The sequence below is a fragment of the Opisthocomus hoazin genome, chromosome 4 (assembly GCF_030867145.1).
Source record: "Opisthocomus hoazin isolate bOpiHoa1 chromosome 4, bOpiHoa1.hap1, whole genome shotgun sequence".
NCBI lineage: Eukaryota > Metazoa > Chordata > Aves > Opisthocomiformes > Opisthocomidae > Opisthocomus > Opisthocomus hoazin.
In genome coordinates this window covers 46,033,014-46,054,510 of record NC_134417.1, presented here as the reverse complement: position 1 = coordinate 46,054,510, position 21,497 = coordinate 46,033,014, and the positions used below count along the sequence as shown (strand labels likewise).

At 43.7% G+C, this 21,497-nt stretch overlaps 2 protein-coding genes across 6 annotated transcripts in view; one reads left to right on the top strand and one right to left on the bottom strand.

The window, feature by feature from the left end:
* The window catches only part of DNAJC13 (DnaJ heat shock protein family (Hsp40) member C13), a 57,960-nt gene extending 45,215 nt beyond the window's left edge, over positions 1-12,745 (top strand). For 4 of the 5 annotated variants that reach the window (XM_075418874.1, XM_075418873.1, XM_075418871.1 and 1 more), the window contains 14 exons: positions 4-120; positions 685-862; positions 1,937-2,028; positions 2,410-2,509; positions 2,965-3,039; positions 3,193-3,305; positions 3,723-3,892; positions 4,264-4,306; positions 5,241-5,414; positions 6,456-6,635; positions 6,895-7,035; positions 7,520-7,663; positions 8,491-8,590; positions 11,874-12,745. In XM_075418874.1, coding sequence (XP_075274989.1) covers positions 4-120; positions 685-862; positions 1,937-2,028; positions 2,410-2,509; positions 2,965-3,039; positions 3,193-3,305; positions 3,723-3,892; positions 4,264-4,306; positions 5,241-5,414; positions 6,456-6,635; positions 6,895-7,035; positions 7,520-7,663; positions 8,491-8,590; positions 11,874-11,971 — 1,725 coding nt within the window. In that variant the 3' untranslated portion in view covers positions 11,972-12,745. Of the gene's footprint in view, positions 1-3; positions 121-684; positions 863-1,936; positions 2,029-2,409; positions 2,510-2,964; positions 3,040-3,192; positions 3,306-3,722; positions 3,893-4,263; positions 4,307-5,240; positions 5,415-6,455; positions 6,636-6,894; positions 7,036-7,519; positions 7,664-8,490; positions 8,591-10,360; positions 10,473-11,873 lie in introns of all 5 variants that reach the window. The other variant, XR_012763732.1, reaches the window with a different exon arrangement.
* A 1,386-nt stretch (positions 12,746-14,131) lies between these two features.
* ACAD11 (acyl-CoA dehydrogenase family member 11) overlaps positions 14,132-21,497 on the bottom strand; it is a 33,824-nt gene continuing 26,458 nt past the window's right edge. The window contains exons 14-20 of the mRNA XM_075418876.1: positions 20,425-20,491; positions 18,823-18,908; positions 18,558-18,629; positions 17,527-17,681; positions 15,560-15,676; positions 14,989-15,098; positions 14,132-14,494 (exon numbers count right to left, since the gene is read on the bottom strand). Of these exons, the coding sequence (XP_075274991.1) occupies positions 14,380-14,494; positions 14,989-15,098; positions 15,560-15,676; positions 17,527-17,681; positions 18,558-18,629; positions 18,823-18,908; positions 20,425-20,491 (722 nt within the window). The 3' untranslated portion in view covers positions 14,132-14,379. The remainder of the gene's footprint in view (positions 14,495-14,988; positions 15,099-15,559; positions 15,677-17,526; positions 17,682-18,557; positions 18,630-18,822; positions 18,909-20,424; positions 20,492-21,497) is intronic.

The window sequence follows — 21,497 nt, the reverse complement described above, 5'->3', positions numbered from 1 at the left end:
AAGGGTGATTGTGACAAGAGCTATGGATCTGACTTTGTCTTCAGTGACCATGCAAAGGAACTTATTGTGGGAGAGATTTTTGTTAGAGTCTACAATGAGGTCCCTACCTTCCAGCTAGAGGTGAGATGTAGCTAAAACCTTCCTGTTGAAACTAGTATTTGGAATGTTACGTCTTCCTCTTTATCTATCTCTTAATGCAAACAGAATGGGGAAAATATGAAATCTTACGGAAATTTCCTTTAACATGATCAGCATGTTATGGGATTATCTCTCTATATTTATTAAATTACAAAGAACAGTGAGTTTGTCATGGGACAAGACTTTCTTCTGCTTCAGATAGCTTAATACCTTTTCTCTACAAGCTTGCACTGCAGACACTCAAGTTGATTTAGTGATTCCAGGAGGTAGCAATTCTGCCTAGTGGCTTTGCTGTCCATCTGTATATATGGAGAAACATACACCTGAAGAATGCTGTTGACATAGTGGCAGCTTTCTAAGGGGGTATGTTTAGATATAAATAGGGTTAAGGTGCTCCAGATGTTACAGTGATCAGAGTAGAAAAGTGTTTCCTGTCTGCAAGAAAGGGGTATGTGAAATTTAGGAAAAGTTATTTGGATACACTTTCTTCTAGTATGAATACCATTGCATCACACAGCTAAAAATGCTCTCATCTCTAATTTAAAGCTTCCTAAAGCATTTGCTGCAAGCCTCTTGGATTACATAGGCTCACAAGCACAGTACCTTCATACGCTAATGGCAATAACACAGACTGGGAAAGTAGAGTCCAATCAACATGGAGATCGTTTACGGAGAGTTGAAATGGCCCTGGAGGCTCTGAGAAACGTGATAAAACACAACCCAGGTAGGCTTAAAAATGGACTTCCCTGATAGACTTTCTTGTGGACAACCTTAAAAAATGTGGACCTCTGTAGTCTTTATCTTCCACTGAGAAGGAAGCTTGTTTTTCTGGCTAAGAGACTTCAGCATTGTTGATAAGCCACGTAGGCTGGCTTTTTTTTGCCCTTGGAGAATATTATGATAGGTGTATTTAAAGTTTTGTATGAAATCCAAGCCTTACCTATTTTCTTCTCTGAAATGTTGGGTTTGAACTCTAATTTGAACTATTGCTAGAAAGACTTCAACCTCTTGGATGAAACTTTCTGTAATCCTTCAAAGAATTTTAGCTGATTCTTTTAAACTTCCTTGCCTCAAACAAGCCAAAAAGAGCCCCCTTGAGCCGAGTACTGCATACTAGTAAACACCTTTAAACACGCCAGGAGAAGATGCTTTGGGGAGTGGGTAGCTAATACCAGCAAAAATTTATGAGCAGGTATTAATGTACGGACTAGGAAAGCCTGAGACACAGGATTGGATTGTTTTCCTACTGTATTATATGTTAGTTCTGAAAGTAACTCATGTTATCTCATGGCTTCTAATAATAGCTGATTAGGTTGTTCTCAGACTGGATCCTCTGTATTTGACAATTATAACCATGAAGGCACCTGTTACTGCTGTAGATACCAACCCTGCTCTGAGCTGGGAGAATAAGAAAGGGCAAGTGTATTTGAAGACAAGAAGTACTGATAACCAATGGTAACTAAAATAACTGAGCTTGCTTAGTTGTCTTGTAAGAACGCAAGTAACTGGTAGTCCAAGAACTAGCTCCATTACTTGCCTTAGAGGGAGGAAGTATCTTCTCCTTTTGAAATGTTATTGACCTGAGATTTTGCGGAAGCGAGATTAATAAACAGGACTTCATAACTTTCTAATTCTGTAGCAGGTGCTGTCCTGTAGGAGCTGTTGTAACTACTGTGGCAGACCATATACAGAGCTGTAGCCTTGAACATCTCTCTGTATTGTGAAATGTGGGATTGGGATGTCCTGCAGTGAATGCTTTGGCTAACGTAAAGAGAATAACTTATCTGGTCTTTTGCAGGTTCTGAGTGTGAATGCATAGGTCACTTCAAGTTAATATTCTCCCTTCTGCGTGTTCATGGAGCTGGCCAGGTGCAGCAGTTGGCTCTGGAGGTGAGAAAAACAACCCATCCAAACAAAAAAGGCAACAAAACAGACCCAAACAAACAAAAAAACCCAAACTCCCCTGTCTGGATACTCTACACAATCAGCATAAGCGAACCTCTCTGTAACTGTTAGAGTTGTGCCTAAAATGTGTCAAGATTGGGGTTCCATGGTGTCAGTTCCTCCTTGGAGGAACCAAGTGATAGCTGCTTGCCTGTGTCTTTGCTCCCTTCTTCCCTGAGGTGAGAAGACAATTTGGTGGCGGGAATCAACACTGTAAATGTTAGCTATAAATGGTCAGTGTAGTGACTGACTGCATCATATGCTGCATTTTCTGGACAGTGTCTTAACAGCTGGAATATAACCAAGTGTCGTTGTGATCTTTTGCAGGTAGTGAACATAGTGACAAGTAATCAAGAATGTGTTAACAACATTGCTGAGGCAATGGTTCTTTCTAACTTACTGGCACTCCTGCATTCCTTACCTTCAAGTATGTACCTTAGAATTCTTATTCTTGCAAGGCAAAGGGTTTCCAACTCAGAAATTAATTAGAATGCAGCTGGCTGAGCTTAGTACTGAGTTTTAGGTTAAAACAGCATTTCAGTGGGGATGATTAAAAAAAAGGTTCTGTGCAACCTGTTTGTCCTAAATGTGAGTTGAAACATACGCATTGCAGGTGTTCAAATTGTGTAGTATTTCATTGACTAATTCTTTTCAGGGAATTTAGGTAGTAAACATCTAATCAAGAAGTTATGCCATACTAGAATGTATGATTGATTTGACATTCCTTGACTAAGTGAATTTAGCCAGAAATCCCTAAGTTTGCAATTGTCATAAGCTTTATTGCAGTTTTGATACAGCTTTCTGTCAAGATCAGTTTGATTTATCTTTGATTAGCTAACAGTCTGTATGGCACAAAATTCTTTAATACTTTTATTTTGACAGGTCGGCAGCTCGTCCTTGAAACTTTATATGCTTTGACATCTAGCACAAAAATAATCAAAGAGGCCATGGCAAAAGGTACAGTACTACACTGAAAGTGAATGTTTCTGCAACACTGGACTTAAGTAAATACAGTGGCCAAATCTTATTCTTCCCTTCAGAAAAATCAGTGTGGAACTGGTGAATTCATACTACTTGTGACCAGAAATGTTTTCTTCTCTCTCTGTACAGGTGCTCTAATCTACTTACTAGATATGTTTTGCAACTCAACTCATCCACAGGTCCGAGCCCAAACAGCAGAGCTCTTTGCCAAAATGACTGCAGATAAGCTGGTGGGTCCAAAGGTAAGTGTCTTAACAGCTCTCGTTGGAACTCTTACTTTGGTATTACCTGCCTCTCTCTAAAGATTGGGGGAAAAAGTCCCTGCTTCTGTGACTGAAACATTCATGTGAAGAGCAATCTGTCTTTTTCAAAATAGTGAACTCTTAATCTGTGAGCAAACTTCTAGAAGCAGTTGGATTTATTGTAGGTACTGTAAGCAGTTTGGTTTCTGTTTATAATGACTTTAACATGAGATACCTTGATTTCAGACCTGTCACTGGCTATCGCTGTTCAAAGTGATAGCACTGTTTTGTTTCGTGGTGTTGTGTTATAGCAGTTGGCATTATAGCACTACAAATAACTGTACTTCCTGGAGTTCTCTTCTGTTGGTTAGTTTGTCTTACAGTATACTGAATGCCAAGTCTGTTCATCTTTCCTAGGTTAGAATCACCCTAATGAAATTTTTACCTGGAGTATTCATGGATGCCATGAGAGACAACCCTGAAGCTGCTGTTCATATCTTTGAGGGAACTCATGAAAATCCTGAGTTAATTTGGAATGACAACTCCAGGGAGAAAGTATCAACAACAGTTCGAGAAATGATGCTTGAGTATGTGGAGACCTACTAAGTATTTCCTTAGCTGAGAGATTCTTGTAGCGGCAGTAAAGCAGAGTTGCTATAGAAAAACTGTCAGATAGGGCTCTGCCTGTAGAAATTAGAATTCTTGCAAGTCAGACTTCACTGAAAAGAAACTTGTTCACTGTTTGTATATTGTACCTGTAATTCAGCGATGCAAATGCAGTTTGTGCACATTCCAGGTATTTGCTCACTGCTATAAGATTTGGGAGGGGTTTACAGTGAGGAGAAAATGGGATTTAGAAACTGGAAGTACCTCACAATGGTGGAGGGAGACTGAGGTGTCCAGTAGGGAAGATGACTGCTTCCTTTGCTGCTCATTAAAACTTACTTTCTTTTTAAAGGCACTTTAAACTTCAGAGGGACAACCCTGACACTAACTGGAAGGTAAATGTATACTGTTTCTGCTTTGAGTGTGTCCAGGGAGACGATAAGCCAGCTGATAATATATGCATGTATGTAACTCCCCGACAGGCATTCCTCTTAAAGTACCAAAAGGAACTCACTGCTGTGCTAACATAACTGTTTTAATGTTGAATTCATGCTTTTGTTACTCTCTGTACCTTGAAATCAAATGCTTAACTGGCAGTGGTTTTGCCAGTAGTACTCTGAATTTTCTGATCATTCTGGTCATTCTAAAACTTACCAAAAGTTAGCAGCAAAGGAGAATACTGGTTTGCTGGAAAAAGTCCTGTCACTTATTACGTAGCTGTAGTAAACTTGCTTTTGGTAAATGTTCAGGAACACTAGTAAGGCACCGAGTCTCAAAAATGGATGTCCTGAGCCATTCCCTCACGTGAGGTCAGTCAGTGAGAGGTTTCAGTCTGTAGCATTTCACAATTATCTGTGAAAGGCCGGGCATGGCTTCCTCCCAATAGTGGTCTGGTTCAACATTAAAACAACTTCTAAACACGTGCAGGATGGCTGTTTTGGTATAGGTGGAAACTGGAAGCTTCCCTAGGTTGATGGTGAGATACCTTCCCCTGAAGTGCGTAAGGAAGGAAGGAAAGGGCTGGTTTATCAGTCTTCTTGGTGGTAGTTCTCTTGAACTGCTGTTTACCGCTAGTATAGTTGTAGACTCAGTCACTTGTGTTTTTTGAACGAAAAGTCTGCTGTAGTAGTACTGCCTGCACTGTTCTTTCTACTCTCACTTTTTACATCATGCTTCTTCAAGATGAAATGTTTATTGGTCTTGCGCCATTCCGTTTCAGAGAACACAGTCAGTTCAGTGACTCTTACCACTTAGTCGTGATGTTAGAGAAACAGCTACAGCTCTCACAAATGCCCTTGCCAATAACTCCTCTATTTTACAATTCAACAGCTGCCTGAAGACTTTGCTGTGGTGTATGGTGAGGCAGAAGGTGAACTTTCAGTGGGGGGAGTCTTCCTCAGGATTTTTATTGCCCAGCCGGCCTGGGTTTTACGGAAACCAAGAGAATTTCTCATTGCACTGTTGGAAAAGTTTACTGAACTACTGGAGAAAAATAACCCCCATGTAAGATGATTTTCTGACTCTGCTCTTCGAATTTGTTTAGCAGTCTTAAGCTACTGGTCTTTTAGTATGTGATTAATTTAAATTCTCACACTTTTCTTCCCAAAATGAATGACTTTTTTTTTTTTTGTCTGCCTTCTGACTCTGTGTAAAAGCATATAGATATGTTTAGGCAATTTCTGAGTATGAATCGATGCGTTGAAAACCCCTGAAGCCACAGAACTAGCTTCAGTAAGTCTTAGAGGCTTATTTTGTGGTGGACATGAGTCTTAACAAATGAAGTGTCTTTCATTATTACATAACTGGACAATCTAAGAAAATGGTACTTGTTCTACACTGCCTAGTAATTTTCAGGTCTTGACATTTCTGACGTCCTTCTGCAACACTGACTTCTCTGGTGTGAATTACATGACCTACACACGGCTGCCACCTGACAGTGTAATGCAGCGGAACTAATCTGTTACAGTTTGAATGAGAACAATGTACAAGTCAGTAATTGAATGATATTACTAAAAATTGAATGTTTAAACAGTGTTCAGACACATTCTAGGTTAGACTTGCAGGGAGGGAACTAACTTGCACATTGAATAAAGCAGACATCTTTAATAAAGATGTTCTAGCAGCTTGTATAGGCATGCGGAATACAGGAATCATGGTGAGTGCTGCTGCGCAGGCTGCAGAACCCTTCAAGGCATTTAGGTGGTCAGCCTGAACATCCATGCTATGACGTTTCCACCAAGCGTGGTAGCACATGTCCTGCTGTGCACGTAGAGGCTGTAGCCAGACACTGGCTTCTCCAGATACTGGAAATGGTGCTTAGAAATTTTTGTGTGATCTGTGTTCATGAAACTAGTGAATGCTTGGCACTATTGCAGCTGCTCATGTTCTTCTGAACTTCTTTTAACAATTTCAAAGCAAAGTGACATTGTAAAAGCATTATGGGGAAAAAATCTGTAATGCAGAGCAAGCGAGGAATGTGACTACTATGGTGATACATGAGGCTTTACTGAGTTATACTTCCTGTTGTTTTTTTGTTTTTTGCAGGGGGAGACTTTAGAAACCATTACCACAGCAACTGTGTGCCTGTTCAGTGCCCAGCCCCAGCTAGCTGATCAAGTTCCTCCGCTTGGTCATCTTCACAAGATAATCCAAGCTATGAATCACAAGAACAACGCCATTCCTAAAAGTGCCATTCGTGTCATGCACGTATTGTCTGACAATGAGGTACTGAATCATTTCAGGTGCTCACAGGGAGAAAAAAGCATCCCTGGAGTTATTTGTATTACTAAGTAGTGTTCCTAGAAAGTCCTTGTTTTAACTCTTAATACTGTGTACCAGGTGAGCAGGGACTTATAACAAATTAGTCGTATGATAATTAATGATGGATTAAAGATACTGAGAAACTTACGGTCTTGGCTGACCATATCTGCCAGAAGTGTCAAGCTTAGCATAAAGTACTCTGGATGTTTCTGTCTCTCTATAGCTTTGTGTTCGAGCAATGGCATCACTAGAGACCATTAGCCCGCTCATGAATGGAATGAAGAAGAGATCGGATATAGTTGGTGTAGCCTGTGAAGCACTTAATCGAATGTTTCAGAAGGAACAAAATGACTTGGTAGCCCAAGTAAGTGGTATATTCTCAGACTGTAAAATTGTGATATATTTGGGTGTCTAAATTGTTCGTAAGAACAGAGCTACTGCTCAACTCGGGTGTCCGGGAGGCTTCCCAGAAGCCATGTAACTAATGTGCTTTTCATGCTGGAGAAGTCGAAAGTCAGTTTTCATCCAAAATGCGGACCTGTTCGAGGATGTTATGTGAGCATTGAAGCTTAATGTGTAGGATAATGTTGGCTTGTGTCTGCTGAGAAAGCATGGTGTAGGAATGCCAGCTAATTCAACTGAGTTTACACCTAGGCAGAGCAGAACTGCTGGACAGTATCTTTGCTTTCTGTTGCATGCATTTATACAGCTCAGGAAAAATTGACTAGCCTAAACATATCTAGTAATAGCTGTTGGCCCTTCTGGTTCACAGTAGCGCTAGTAATGTAAAAGATCTGGATGGAACTTCCTAGTCCATGTTAAGACAACTCATTTGGGTATGTTTGCAGGCTTTGAAAGCAGATTTGGTCCCTTACCTTCTAAAGCTGCTTGAAGGTATTGGTCTTGAGAACCTGGAAAGCCCATCTGCAACAAAAGCTCAGATTGTGAAAACTCTGAAATCCATGTCTCGCAGCCTGCAGTATGGAGAACAGGTGAGTACTGACTAGTCCTTAACTGGGCTTTGTACGTTTGGAAGATCAAACTTTGAACATCTCTTGTTTAATCTTTACGGCTATCACATGCATCATTCCACCTGAAACGTTAACATCCTGTAACTACAAAAATCAGTATGGGTTGGAATGTCTCCATTTCTTTCTCATGGCGAAGTAATTGATGCAATGCATGTGAAGAGCACCAGTGAAAAAAGGTAAATCCCCCCTGCAGAAATGTTCTAGAAGCTAGTAGGCTTCTACTGACAACTCTTCAGAACTTTGTTAGTATTGTGAATTGCTTTTTTGTTTCCTGGATAACTGCTGTTGTAGACGACTGCAGCAGTGTTACGGATGTATATTGAAGTTCATAAAATGTGTCCCGGTAACTGTGATGGTTCTTAGTGCCTTGCTTTACCCTTCTGTTGAAAGCTTTCTCAAAGGGAGGGAAACTGGGGATAGGTCTCTGCTCCAAGTTGGCCCTAGTACAGGAATAGTCCTGTTCTGCCTCAGCTCTAGATGCCTGGCAAGTGGCTGCTTGCAGGGTTGCCTTTCCTTGTCACCTAACTGGGGAGTGAGGGAGAAAGGCAAGCTGCTAAATGACTTTTCCTTATGAGCCTTCTGTGTTATGCATTCAGCTGCATGATGCAAATGGAAAAACAAGTTGCTACAGTCTCCTTGGAAATGTGTGATTCTATATCGCAGCCTAAACTACTGTCATGCTATTTGGTAATCCCTGCAGAGTGGTTTAAATCTAGAAAATGAGTTTGTTGCCCTAGAACATCACAAATGGCACTGGCTCACTGTGTTAATCTCTTCAAATACTGCAGGTAAATGAAATTCTGTCTCGTTCTTCCGTGTGGAGTGCCTTCAAGGATCAGAAACATGACTTGTTCATTTCTGAGACGCAAACAGCAGGATACCTCACAGGTTGGCAACCCTTTCCTATTTATGTCCTGAGTTGTACTGACCTGTTGTTTAATTGTCAGACTTGACTCCGGAGATAGTGTTTATCCTCGGGATCTAGTGCCATCATGTGGCCTGAACATTCAAAGCTGTAAAAATACAGTTTTTAAAACATTTACCAAAAGCCAAACATTTTATTTTTGTTGAGAATGTATTTCTTTGGATAGTCTTTGCTGTATGTACCTACAAAATACCAGAGCAGTGCAATCTGGACTCTGGCAAGTCTTGCAAGTACCCTCTAGTGATAAAACAGAGGTAGGCAGAACTAATGAACGACAGCAACTTTTCACTTTTTGTCAGGGTCAGTCTACTTCAGTTCTAGAACAAATTGTTTTCCAAGGTTGGGGGAGGAGGAGTAAACTCTCTTCAGGATGAGTTAGACTGTCTGTATGAATTGTGCCGTGTGAATTGTGCTGCTTTAGGGCAAGGTGTGTAGCTGGAGTAGTGGGACAGTTTGAAGGTTGACAGCTTGGAGCACAAGGCCATGTTCAGTCAGGCTCCGTGCACTGGCCAGGCCCTTCTCTGGCGGGAACGGCCTCGTGCCCGTGCTGGGAGCTTGCGGCGCTTTCACACACACCCCTGTGGCGCACCCTGGGCGAGTCCCCTGCTGCTGGCACCAGGGCTGAAACGGCACCTCAGTGCCACTGGCAGGGTAGGAAGAGCGCTCCAGCTGTGCGTGCTGCGAGCACGCTGTGGGTAGCGGTGGGTGTGAACTTCCTCGCTGGTAGTGGCCCGGTGTGGACAGAACCTGCAACTGGTATGGCACAGCAGATCAAATTCTGGCTCTTCCCTGACTCGCGTGCAGCGCTTGATAGACTCGTCTTTAGTGACTACATTCTGCTGCACACAGTCCAGAACTTTGCTATCACAGATTACATAAAACATTTTCAGATATAGCAAGTAATGACATTGTAGCAAACGTTGTCTAAAGCAACAGATGATGCAAACTGCTGACTCGTCTGTAGCCATCAGCTGAACAATCATTTCGTCACAAAAATTTAGCCCCTCAGGTAAAGTTGTAAAGCCCGTTGTGGCAGGTCAGTATGCGCCCTTCCGTGTGCTGTGTAGAACCTTCCCGTCTAACCCGGCGTAGGAATCTTGGTACAGCTTCTGACTGTAACTGCGTTAATGGGGTATAAATCAGATGGCCATGTAGAGAGGAACGGTTTTCTTGCCAGATACTAGCATGTAATTAGAGAAAATGGAGCAAGAGCTTTTCAAGTCAAGAATTAAATATTCTAGAAGGAGATGCTTAATAATTTGAGAGTAGGTGTCTTGCAACACTTCATGTGTCTTTCAACGTAGGAAAGACTCTGTGCTCTGATTCTGAACGGGAGTTTTCTGTTTATTGCACCATTTAATGCCACCTTGACAGAGAACACTTGATTCAGTTGGTACTGAATTTCCTTGGTATTTCATAAATACTATAAATTGGAAACAGGAAGTAAATGCTGGCTAAGAATGGAAACTGTACCCAGCGTGGTGAGGCTTGAGACTGGGGGCGGTGTAGCTGTCCGACTGCCTTTGGGGCTGGGCTGCATTGGAATTGCCTGATGTTGAAGTGCTTGCAAATGTAGAATGAAGATGCTGTACAAATGCAAAGTATAGATGGAAACCAAACAAGCTTTTGTTTTTAACCTGCCTTATCTTGTATTCTGCCTTGTCTCTTGCTTCAAATTGCTTTGCTGTTTGCACTTCCCTTGAAACTTCCCTTGCTTATTTCTCTTCCCTCAGGTGTCTCTTCTCCTTCCCTTCTAACTGGCAGCAGTCCCCTTCACCTGAGAAGTGGGCTTTAGATCTGCTCTGCCAGGCAGCTTGCTAACTTCTGTGTAGCTCTCTAAAGCAGGTAGATACCGTCTTGCAAAACGCACGCCGCACTTGCTGCATCCCGAGTCATACGTGCATGTCACACAACTGTTACAAACATGTGGTCCCAGACTGCAGAACACTGATAAACTCGCCACCTTCCAGCACACAGCAGCAGCAGACTTCACTGCAGCAGCTGGTGCTTGCTGGTACTGCAGATGAACCGAACTTCTGAAGCATGCTGGGAAAAGTTTGAGGGACAGGAGAGCTAGTGGTGTTTTTGCACTAGGCCGTGTAAGCGTGGGTCTGGCTCTTGGCAGGTGCCACCAGCGGCCTTGCAAAGAGAAGTCCCGCTCTGAAGCCAGGCAGCTCTCTTTACCACAGGCGCTGGTTGCTTTGCTCCCTTGCTTGCAGGAGTAGCGTGGGACTGTTCGCAAGGAGACAAACCCTGCGCTGGTGTGCTGGCTCCAGGCTGTAGTGCGAGAAGGGAGGGTGGGGCATGAAGGGATAGGAAGCATAGGAGGTGAGGTGAGGATGACTTACGGGGAGGAGAGTAAAGGACCGGGCAGTACTTACCATGTGTAAGACTTAGCAGTGTAGGCTGGAGGTCTAAGACCAAGCTGATCACTGTATTGGTGCCGGAGCATGTTGTGGGTTGGCAGTTTTCTAACACCATTAGTCTGGTAAGAGCTGCTGCTGAAACACCTCGTGCTGCAACAGGAGTTTCTGCTGCATTTGTTGAAAGCTTCTGTATGACTAAAGTTTAAAGTCCAGGCTTTGAGGGAGAGGGGCTTTGTCTGCAGTGCAAAACTGACCACCCCTATAGTAACAGACAGATTGATTGGTGGTGAGGAGTTCTCCATCTCTGATGCAGAGCTTGTGCATCCCAAGGATGCCATTATTTTTGCTAAGGGAAGGCACAAAGAGCTGCCCAACCAAGCGTGAGGCAGTTGTGCCTGCTCACAGGGCAGCCCGCTGAGTCTCCCTTAAACACGAGGCTGGGAAAACCTTTGCGACACTGAGAGCATGAACACGGAGCCCAGCAGTGGAATGCGTGCCTGAACCCAGTTCCCTGCTTCAGCAGGTCCTTTCCTTAGCAAAGGAGGGACACCCCCTCTCGACTGCCGCTCCCATGGTGGAAAGCGAGATGGACAGTGCTGCCGGTTGGGGTCCTTCTGCAGCTTATCTGGCACAGCAGAATGAAAAGTGCTGAGCAAGTCCAAGAATGGTCTCCACAAGCTCCTCTCTTGGTGGACTAGGAGGCCTGAACTCCAGGTGTTCCTAGATTCCAAAGAATCTGAATGACAACTCTTAAACGTTCTCGCTTAAGGTGTCTGGTTGACTTGGATGATGCATTTGAGTGTCACCAGAGGGAATAAAGCTGTTCAATCGCTCTTTAGAATCAAAACTCATCGCCGATATTCTGTTCTCTTCCTGAAAGGCCCTGGAGTTGCTGGTTACCTTACTGCAGGGAGGACATCATCTGTAATGCCCAACGTACCGCCCCCAGTAGACAACGAAGTGGGAGATGCCAGCTAAGGACTGGAACCTCTTGTGAAAGAGACAGAAAGGCAGCCTGGCCAGTGATGAGGAACACCGTTTTCCTCCAAGACGTTGAAGTGAACTCACTGCCTTTCCAAGTGTTTAATGACAGTGTTATTCCTTTTTCTATGACTGTGGGGTTGGATTTGTTTGGTTGTTTTTTTTTTTTTTTAGGAAAAAGTAAGTGATTCTAACTATCACACTGTAACATGAGAAAGCACTCTCTGGATCAGCTGAAATGGGTACACAAGGATTTTTTTTCTTGCTGTACGTAAGCACATTTTGTTCCTTTGTATTTGTTTACAAGACTGTGAATCAAACTTTCCTAGTTTTTATATTTTGTGAATTAGCATGACTGGAGTTGAGCTACAGTCTAGAGGAATTGGGCTAAAATCACTTTGACCTCACCGACCCCCCCCAAAGGGCATCCCTTCTCTCCCCAGTCTGATGTGATCACTCCCATCGAACATAACTTGCAGAGGGTTTGTCCCTGCACCAGTTCACTGATGTCCTTAAGCATTAACATTATCTTCTTCCCAAGATCAAACAGCGTTAGACATTTGTATGTATAACTGGCTTGACCAAATTGACAAAGCTTCGACAAAAAAACAAAGTTGACATGTTATGTAAGAAATTAGTGTAATTGTGAAATGTTCTATACATTATCCAGTATATAAAAACTTTCTATATTGAGTGTACATTATACAGATCATTCACATGTACATAAAATTTTAAAATAAAGGGAATTAAGAGCCTTGTTACTGAGATAAAGGCAGTATTCTTACGTAGCTGTTCTTTCAAGGCGGGGGAAATGAGGGTGGTCAGAGACCTTCATTTGAGTTCCTGGGCCACCTTCCTTGGAAAACAGCGTTGTGCAGGCTGTGACAGCCTGGAGCAAGCTCTCCAGGCACAGGCAGCGCTGCCCTGTGGGCTCTGTGGTGCTCTGCCCCTGACCTGCAGATGTTCTCTGCTTCCTAGGAAACATTCTTGGCAGGAAGCAAGGGGAAACAAAGGTGGATGGAAATACAAACACTAATTACTGCTTTCTCAAAAACAATGATAATTGTGGGTTTAGGTACTCTCAAGGTCCTCTCAAATGAACTGAGGTAAACTCATTTGCAGAACGCATCCAATCTGAAACTGCCTTCTGCAGCCTTGGCTGGAACACCCTTCTAGTGAATGCTTGGCTCTCAGCTCAAGGGTGGAGCTGAACCAACTAGGGCCTCCCCTCTCCAAGCTCCAGCAATATGCTGGGGGGGGGGTGGTGGTTTGTTCATGCAAGGAGTAAACAGTGGTATCCTTAAGTTAATTGTTGATCAATGTAAGTTAGGTCAAGAAAAACAACTTAAGGAAACAAACACTTAAGAAAGACAACAAACTACTGGAGAGAGTCCAGCAGAGGGCTATGAATATGATGAGTGGACTGGAGCATCTCTCCTACGAAGCGAGGCTGAGGGGAGCTGGGCTTGTTCAGCCTGAACATACCCTGTGGTATGCTGTGACCTGCCTGGTTTTGTTACTCTGTGAACAAGTTCTCCTCTACCTCATCTCAGAGAGTGCTGTTACAGAAGCAGAGCTGAGGAACTCTGACCTTTGAGAACCTCACAAAGGTGCACTGGGCACACAAGGCAGAGCCTGTTTAGCAGCAGAGGAGGCCATGAATGGCCCTGTGCCAGTCTGGTTCCAGCCAGTGGACAGGAAGGTGCCACCTATGCTTAGGCATATTTAAGAAAGCATGGGAGCAGCTGGCGCCAGGAGACAGGAGGAGACTTGTGAGGATGCACAAAAGGAGAGACAAAAGGGGCACCTATAAGGTAAAATGCGAGGTGTGTTCGGAGGAAGAAAGCAGAGGAGTAAGAAGTAGGGAGTAGAAGACAAACAGCCTCGAGGGGAGGTGGGGGAAGGACCAAGTGTAGCAGGAGAGAAAAGGAGGGCAGCTGAGAGCAGGAACTGGGGAGGAGAGGGGGCTGGACTGAGGCTGAGCTTTGGAAAAGGCAAAAGGCATTACTCTAAGTGTTTAATTGTCATTTAATTAATAATTAAAAGTTTATCCCAGCTTGCAATAAACTAGATCAGGTGAAACTGCTCAGTCAAAACTACTCTGCCTACAGTACAAGGGTAAAGAGGGCTTTGGCTCAGCAAATAAAGCACTTTAGGCCCACTAGAAAATAGATTTTATTCAGTGTTATAAAGAACCCAGACAAATTCTGGTATTTACATAGCATTCTGCAAATTTTTAAAAGTAAGACTGATTATTAAATGAGATAATTACAAGTAAAGAGTGAGAGAATATGTATTGCTTCAAGCTACAATCACGATTTTTGTATTCACTGAATTTTACCTTAACACTATTGCACTGAATGCCACCTTTCCCCAATCCTCCATCCACCTGAGCTGGCTTTACGTCAGATTTTTGCAGTGAGCCGCTTCGACTGATCATGCAGTTCCCAGCGCGCAATTGTTGAGAGATGGACTTCATCGGGCCCGTCCGCCAGGCGCAAGGTCCGTATGTAAGCAAACCTGCGTCGGGAGAGCTGCCTTAAGGGTAGAGTTCTTGCCCTGCCCCAGCAGCAGGCCCAGCCCACCACGGGGGTCTCAGGACGGTTTTTGTGGTGGCCATCCCTTTAATGACAGCCTTTTCCACCAGAGCCATCACGCATGGGCCTGGCAGGGCTGGGATGTGTGGGCTGGAAATGCCCAAGGCTTGCTTCTCCCCAAGGACGTAAGGGGTAAGACTGAGTTTTAGCGACAGTTCCTCTGTGCTGCTGATAAGAACTATTTTAGGTCCGGTGCCAGGCTGGTTCCCCCCCCCCCCCTTTTTTTTTCCCTAAGAATAAAGCAATGCAATTGCACTGGAATTGAATTATAAAAGCAGTTGTTTGAAGTTTTATAGCCTAAAGGTATATGGACCGTTCCTTTTGGGCTACCTGAGGTGAAACAGCACGTACTGGGCATTAAAAAAAAGTATCTGAAAAGGAACGCTGCGGGCCTACAGCCAAAGCTCCCTTACTCACATCGAAGCCAAAGGAAAATCCTGGGAAACTCCAGCTCCACCACACACTTGGATTGCAGCGTCAATCACTTTAAGCACAGCTCGAGGGACGACCACTTTGGTCATGGCTACCTGCAGTTAGACGAGAACTCACGTTATCGACAAGGGTTTCATAAGCAAGTGGAAATGTTTATCTAATGGTTCTGCTGAAGGTCGGCATCTCACAGGGCATTCCTTCCTCTTCGGATCGGGTGGGAGCTCTGCTGTTCCTGTTCCCTGGGCAGGGTGCAACTCTTTCCAGGAGAGAGAGTGACCCCAAACCATCTCATTGTGTTGAGGCAAACAAGCCAGACCCGAACTTCTTTAATTTTTAAATACTTTATCAGGCTGCTCTCAAAGTTTTTAACTGGGAACACTTTCCAATCTTGCGACAATCAAAAGCGCACCTTAAGGCCATCTATTCCCAACGTGAAGTTACGCTCTATGATCAGAAGGATAACTTTTAGCACTATGTTTTAGCTTAGATTTCAACAAATGCACAGCTATTGCACCTCAAAGTCCTAGCCTAAGGCTGGCAAAGAAAAAAAAATTACCTCTTTTCTTGCTTTTCTATTGCCCAACACGTCGATCTTGTTGGCTGTTTTCAGCGTAAGCAGTCGAGCCTGTTCTATGCTCAGGCGGCATTCAGCAATCCAGTGGGCAACAACCTCCTGCAGAAACCAAAGCCAGCAAGCGGGAAGTCAGGGAACGCCTGCCCGAGGAAGATGCCCCTGGTCCTCTGCACGCGCCTGGTCAGTCAGTCAGAGACACCCTTGTGCAAATTAAAGCTACTTTGATGCATGTAATCTAATACGAGGGGAAAAAAAGGAAAGAAAACTCCTGACCGACAGACATATGAAAGACAGGGCCATTCTTTTCCTGGCAGGAAAGAGGAAAAGGGAAAAAACTCCTGATCCTGGCACGCTCTCATTTCCTGGTCAGACCCACTGCCTGCTGCCCATTTTCCTGAAGCCCCTCAAAGCGTGCGTTTTACTCTCCACTTTCCTTCACCCGCTGCCAGGACTCACAGTCATCGCTCTGTGTAATGTGCTCCAGTATACAAAAACTGGGGGGGTAGAAGAGGGGAATCTGCTCTGGTTTTCTTAACCTGCTGGTGGTGGTGTGGTGCACACCCCGGCACACAGCTGCAGGGCAGTGCCTGCGGCATCTGTCTGTGCACATGGATGATAAATCAGCAGCTCCCTCGAGCCAAACGAAGTCATGGTCCTGGCAGCCCTTCCCTGCTCCTCTCTGCAGCCAACATACCACAGCAGGAAAAAAAAACCATTCACGTGATGCTTCTCAGTGCAAAAGTTGTCCGGAGCCGGCCCCGGGCGCGCACACCCTCCTGCCTGGAGCGTGGATGCTGGAGCCTGGACACAGGCAAATGCACAGCACTGGCTTCAGCGCGAAGTCTGGGGGCTCAGCTTCACTCCTGCCAGCAAAGGTGGCCTGCACCCAGGCGGAGGTGTTCGGGCACGCTCCTCCGCCGCCAGCTCCTGGGGTTGTCACGGCCTGACTGTCAGCCTGTCACCCAAGGCAGCCCCGCATCTCCCTTCGCCATCCCAGCGCTGAGAGGAGCCCAGGCTGGCTATGCAGCTGGCCCCCAGGCCTTGCCTGTGGCTTCAGCAAACATCGGTTTCACCGTAACGACCTTCTGAGAAATAGAGCGCGCCTCATTCCATGCTTATTAATTCCAGGTTATGGTCGTGAATGGAAGTTTGGCAATGAAACAGACTGGAAAATTGATATGTAAGATTATTCCCTCTAGATCTGTCTAAGCAATTTTCTATAACCTGTGCCAGACACTAATTTAGTTTCCTCTTCCCCTTGCCTTTACTTGTTTTTTCCAACACAGTCATCCTGTCGGTTGGATAAGCCTGAGAAACACTCCACATGTGATGGGCCGACTACTAAATGCCAATGGTTCCTGTAAAAAGCAGACTGTCAGTCATCTTTTCATTATTCTAGCAAGGTCTCTCTCACGAAACAGCATTTTAGTTCCAGAGCAAGGTAAGACCAAAAATCCCACCAAGGCCTTGGTTTGGTCTGTACTTTCATGGGTAAGTACTAATAATTGATCAGAAAAGTAAAATCTTTAGGCAAATTTAGACCCTTGAGCGTCTCCGGTAATCATGAATGGAGATGTCTTGGTGACAAATACGATACACAAAAATGGTGAACTCGGATTATAACTACAGAAACATAAGCTGTACGCCTGAAAAAATACATGTCCAAGCTGATCAGTGAAAGCAGAGAAAAAAGCATGGTGACAAAATCTGTATTGAAATCTAGCAAAGCACTCATTGCAAGGAAAAAACAAATCCTGTAGGTTATAGTGAAAAATGGGAGCCTCGCAATGCGATTTTTTTCCCTTGCCACCTGAGGCGTTACGAATCGGAATTCGAGGCTAGGGCACATCTGTTGCAGCGTCCGTTATCAGAGACACAAAGGTCCCTGTGGGCCACGGGTGATGTCTGGAGCACCTGAACTGAGACAAGGAGGGAACAAACATGCTTACGTGGTGGTACAGTTTCTTCCCGAAAGTCTCTCTCTGTGCTGCGCGCTGGCACATGATCTGTAAAGCGGTTTCAGCGGCACCAAGGGACCTCATGCAGTGATGAATACGGCCTGGCCCGAGCCGACCTTGGGCTATCTCAAACCCCCTGCCCTCACCTGATTGGAAAGAAAAAACAGGCACATGCAGATACCTTGATTCCCGCTTGAAATGATCCATGGCTCAGAGCAGAAGTGGCCCCATAGCACCAGAGCTACATGCAAGCTTCTTAAAAGTTAATTTTGCAGAACTGTTGCTTGTTTGCTCCAACTAGATCTATACTGACAGACTGTTAATAATACTTACAGCACAAAGCACACTCTAAGATGGTTTCTGAGAGGGTCTGATTTACCTGATTTTAAATTAAATGTTAATCTTACATTGAAAAATACATCTATGAGATCTGGTGTGAGAATCTCAGGGAAAACTTTGAGGTTTCCAGGTCCTAGGGCTACTCAAGAAAGCAAGCTCTCTTGGTGAAATAAAAATAGCAGAGAGGAAATAGAAGAAATCTGCATTTATATTGAGACAAGTAGAGCAAAGTTCTCCCTGCAGAAGGTCACAGTGCTTGCCTGCTCATTCTTTCTTTTTTTCTTTTTTTCAGTTCTGCTAAGTCTGCAGGCACCCAGGCTTGGATGGCCATGGCCTACAGCAGAACGCTGTTTTTAAAGTCTGTAAAGCCCATGAGAACGGGTATTGAGGAAAGAATGCCACTGACAGTTTCTGCTTTGCTCTGCTTCAAGGAAGTGATGTTTTGCACGACAGCTACAGCTTCCCTGCTTTCTTCAGTCACCTTTCTGCTCTAAAGTTAGATTCAAGCAGCAGGTGGACTGCCAAGGGAAGAGTGAGCTCCTTCTTACATGTGTTTGAGACCCTGGCTCAACTGACCGTAGCTGTTTCCAATAACTTAAAGCATTCCATAAAATAAACCACCGTTTCATAAAACTTGGTTCACTGCTGTATGTATTAAAAAGGAATTAATAACTGAAACTCACCCAGTATTATATTGGAGACAGGTACTCGCACATCATTAAAGTGTATCTCAAAATGTCCTCCATGGATCTCATCTACAGGGACAGAGAAAACACAAAAGCAGGGTAAAATGAAGAAGGATAAAAATACAGGCCTTCAATCCCTAACCCTATTTCTAGATATGTATTATACAGATTTATTCCATATACAATATTTCTTAGTATTACCGCAGCTTCTGAGACTACTAACAAGTTAAAACACATATAGCTGACACACGTTATCACCTACCCAGGTAGCCAAACACTGAGAGGGGTCTTATCAGCTTCAGCCCTGGTGTGTCCATGGGAACAATAATCATACTGTGCTGCTGGTACCTGACCAAGACAGAATGCGCAAGTTAAGGTCAACTTCGAGCCTCCCCTCTGTCGCCTCCCTCCACCTTTTTTATTTTCTGTCTTCAGTTTACCACTCACATAAAGCCAATGTTGGGATTTACCTGTACCAGCTGCAGCCACCCTGCCTGCACACGGTGGGGCATGCATGCTTCCATGCTCCTTGAATCACCAGTCAACAAGTAAGAACACACTGCTGGCATCCAATGCGCCACGACCAAAAAACTACCCCTTCTGTCACTTCTGTGCAAGTACTTCTCTATCACCCAGCCCTTCTCCTCCCCCCCACAGTTCTATTTTGTACTCAGAACACATTTATCATCATCATCATCTTGGCTTGCCTATAGTTTAGGAAAAGAACCCCCGTGTTTAAATTCTTTCAGAATATTTAAGGTCAGTTAGTAGTCACATGGAACTGGAGGTGACATCCCAGGTCCCTGAATTCAGTCTCCAGTTCTAGCAAGTGTGGTATCATATAATCCTCTCCATGAACTTTTGTTTGGCTTCGAAAAGCTCAACAGATGCCACTGTCTGTACAGTTGTTGTTGGACAAACCATTCTGTACGCTGCAAGCAAGTTACTGTTTGCTTCTCAGTGGAACCTAGCCAAATCTAAAAACTTTAGATAAGCAGTGGAATTTGGGCTAAAATCCAACTTAGAGATATAAATGTTCCAATTATTTTGTATTACAAGCTGTGTGATTTTAACAGAATCAGTCACAAAGCATTTTATTCGTCACTTGCGTAAGTTTTCGTAAAAGGCAATTTTAGTTTGGTAATAAAATTTGAACATATTTATTTTAAACAAGAAGGAACACATATAGGAATGGAAAGAGTAGGTCTGACTCAAGCCAGGCAATGCTCTCTGCTCACACAACTTCACATAACAAACATCCCATGTTTCAAAAGTAACTTTCTGTACCTACAGATAACTTTGTGAAAAACTTGGTAGATAACTTCAGGTCTCTGATGTGCCACTTGTACTCATTCTGTCCAGGGAAGCTCTGAAAAGTTTTGGTTTTATTATCATTTAAGCAAGCAATTCTTACTCTTGATAATTCGTTTATATGCTATACTCCAGAAATAAATTGTAAGCTAGAGATAGCTGTTGGTTGAACAACTGATGCACACTAAAACTAATGTGACCAAGATAAAGTTAGCAAATCCCCCCCAAATTTCCTGATCCAGTTCATCACACAGCTGCACGAACACCAGAGCTAGTGCAGTGGAGGGGGGGAAGCTGGCAGATGAAAGCTGGTGACAAGGAAAAGGTTGGGAGGCCTCAGTCATGAGCAGCAGACAGCAAAACAAGGAGCTTGGTCAGCAACATTTTTCTCTAAACAGACATCTGCACAGGTTTAAAACTCCCCTGTAATCCACAAGGACATCCAATTGATCAAGGCAATTGATGGTATTTCACCTAATAAAATTTTTGCGAGCAGCGACTCCTCCAGGAAGCAAGTTTTAAGTAACTCTCTGAATCTCCTAGGAATTCTTACCTGGATGCTGAGGGGTTACTGGTTTTGCCCATTACAATTGCAACTTTGCAATTTGGGTTCCCAGCACCTTAAAAAAGTCACAAACACAAACATAGTTTTCAATATAAAAATCTCAGTGTAGAATCAAACGAAGTTTCATACAAATAAATCCTACTCGCTTCCTTTCGTGATACAGGAGCAAAAGCATGCGATCTACTGTTGTGTTTATACTCTGAGTAATCAGACTGAAACAAAATACACCTTCTTGCTCAACATGTCAAAGGGAGTTGACCTGTGGGGAGGGGAACAATAAAAAGCCAGACATCCAACCCCTCCAGGATCCAGCTCCATCACTTATTCCTACAAAAAGAGAACAAGAAGGTACTTGAAATGGAATCTAGTTACTTCTGTCTCCATTATGGCTAAGCAAATAAGCGTGACACAAAAGCACACCTCAAGGTGAGATGCTGCCATTTCAAAAGCGAAACTTCTTAAAACTGTAAAGACTGGAGGATCTACATGGGAATGAAATGCCGACCACCTTAAAACCAAATGACACAAATAAGGCTATCAAAAGGTTACCATGATGGCTTTGCTACTACTTAAGTGTACCTTCTCTGGAATGAAGGTTTTTTCCCCCCTTTATGTACATGAGTTTTGCAGACAAAGATCTGAGTAGAAATCATTACCCAAAGGCAATCTGCTAGCATTTCAAGCTATTGATAACACTATTTGAGACGTGTCTTTGTAGCATAAAGGTAGGATTTTAATGCACAAGTCCTAAAGAAGATTCTACCTTCTACTTCAAGAATTCTAAGATTCACTAATTAAAATGGCATCTTATTTCTAAGAGCCTTAATCCTCACTACATTTTTCTTTAAAAGTTTCTTAGTACCAAAGCATGCTCTCATTCTTTTCAAGGTCTCTCACACGGACAATCAAGCCAGGGAAAAGGGGGCAGGATTATGCCCGACGTAGGTAACAATCAGTACATTTTTACTGCCACCTCAACGCAGAGGACAAGCTTCACAGAGATTTGATTCAAGATTTGATCTGTACCAACTTGGTTTGTTTTGAGGTGAGAAACAAAGACG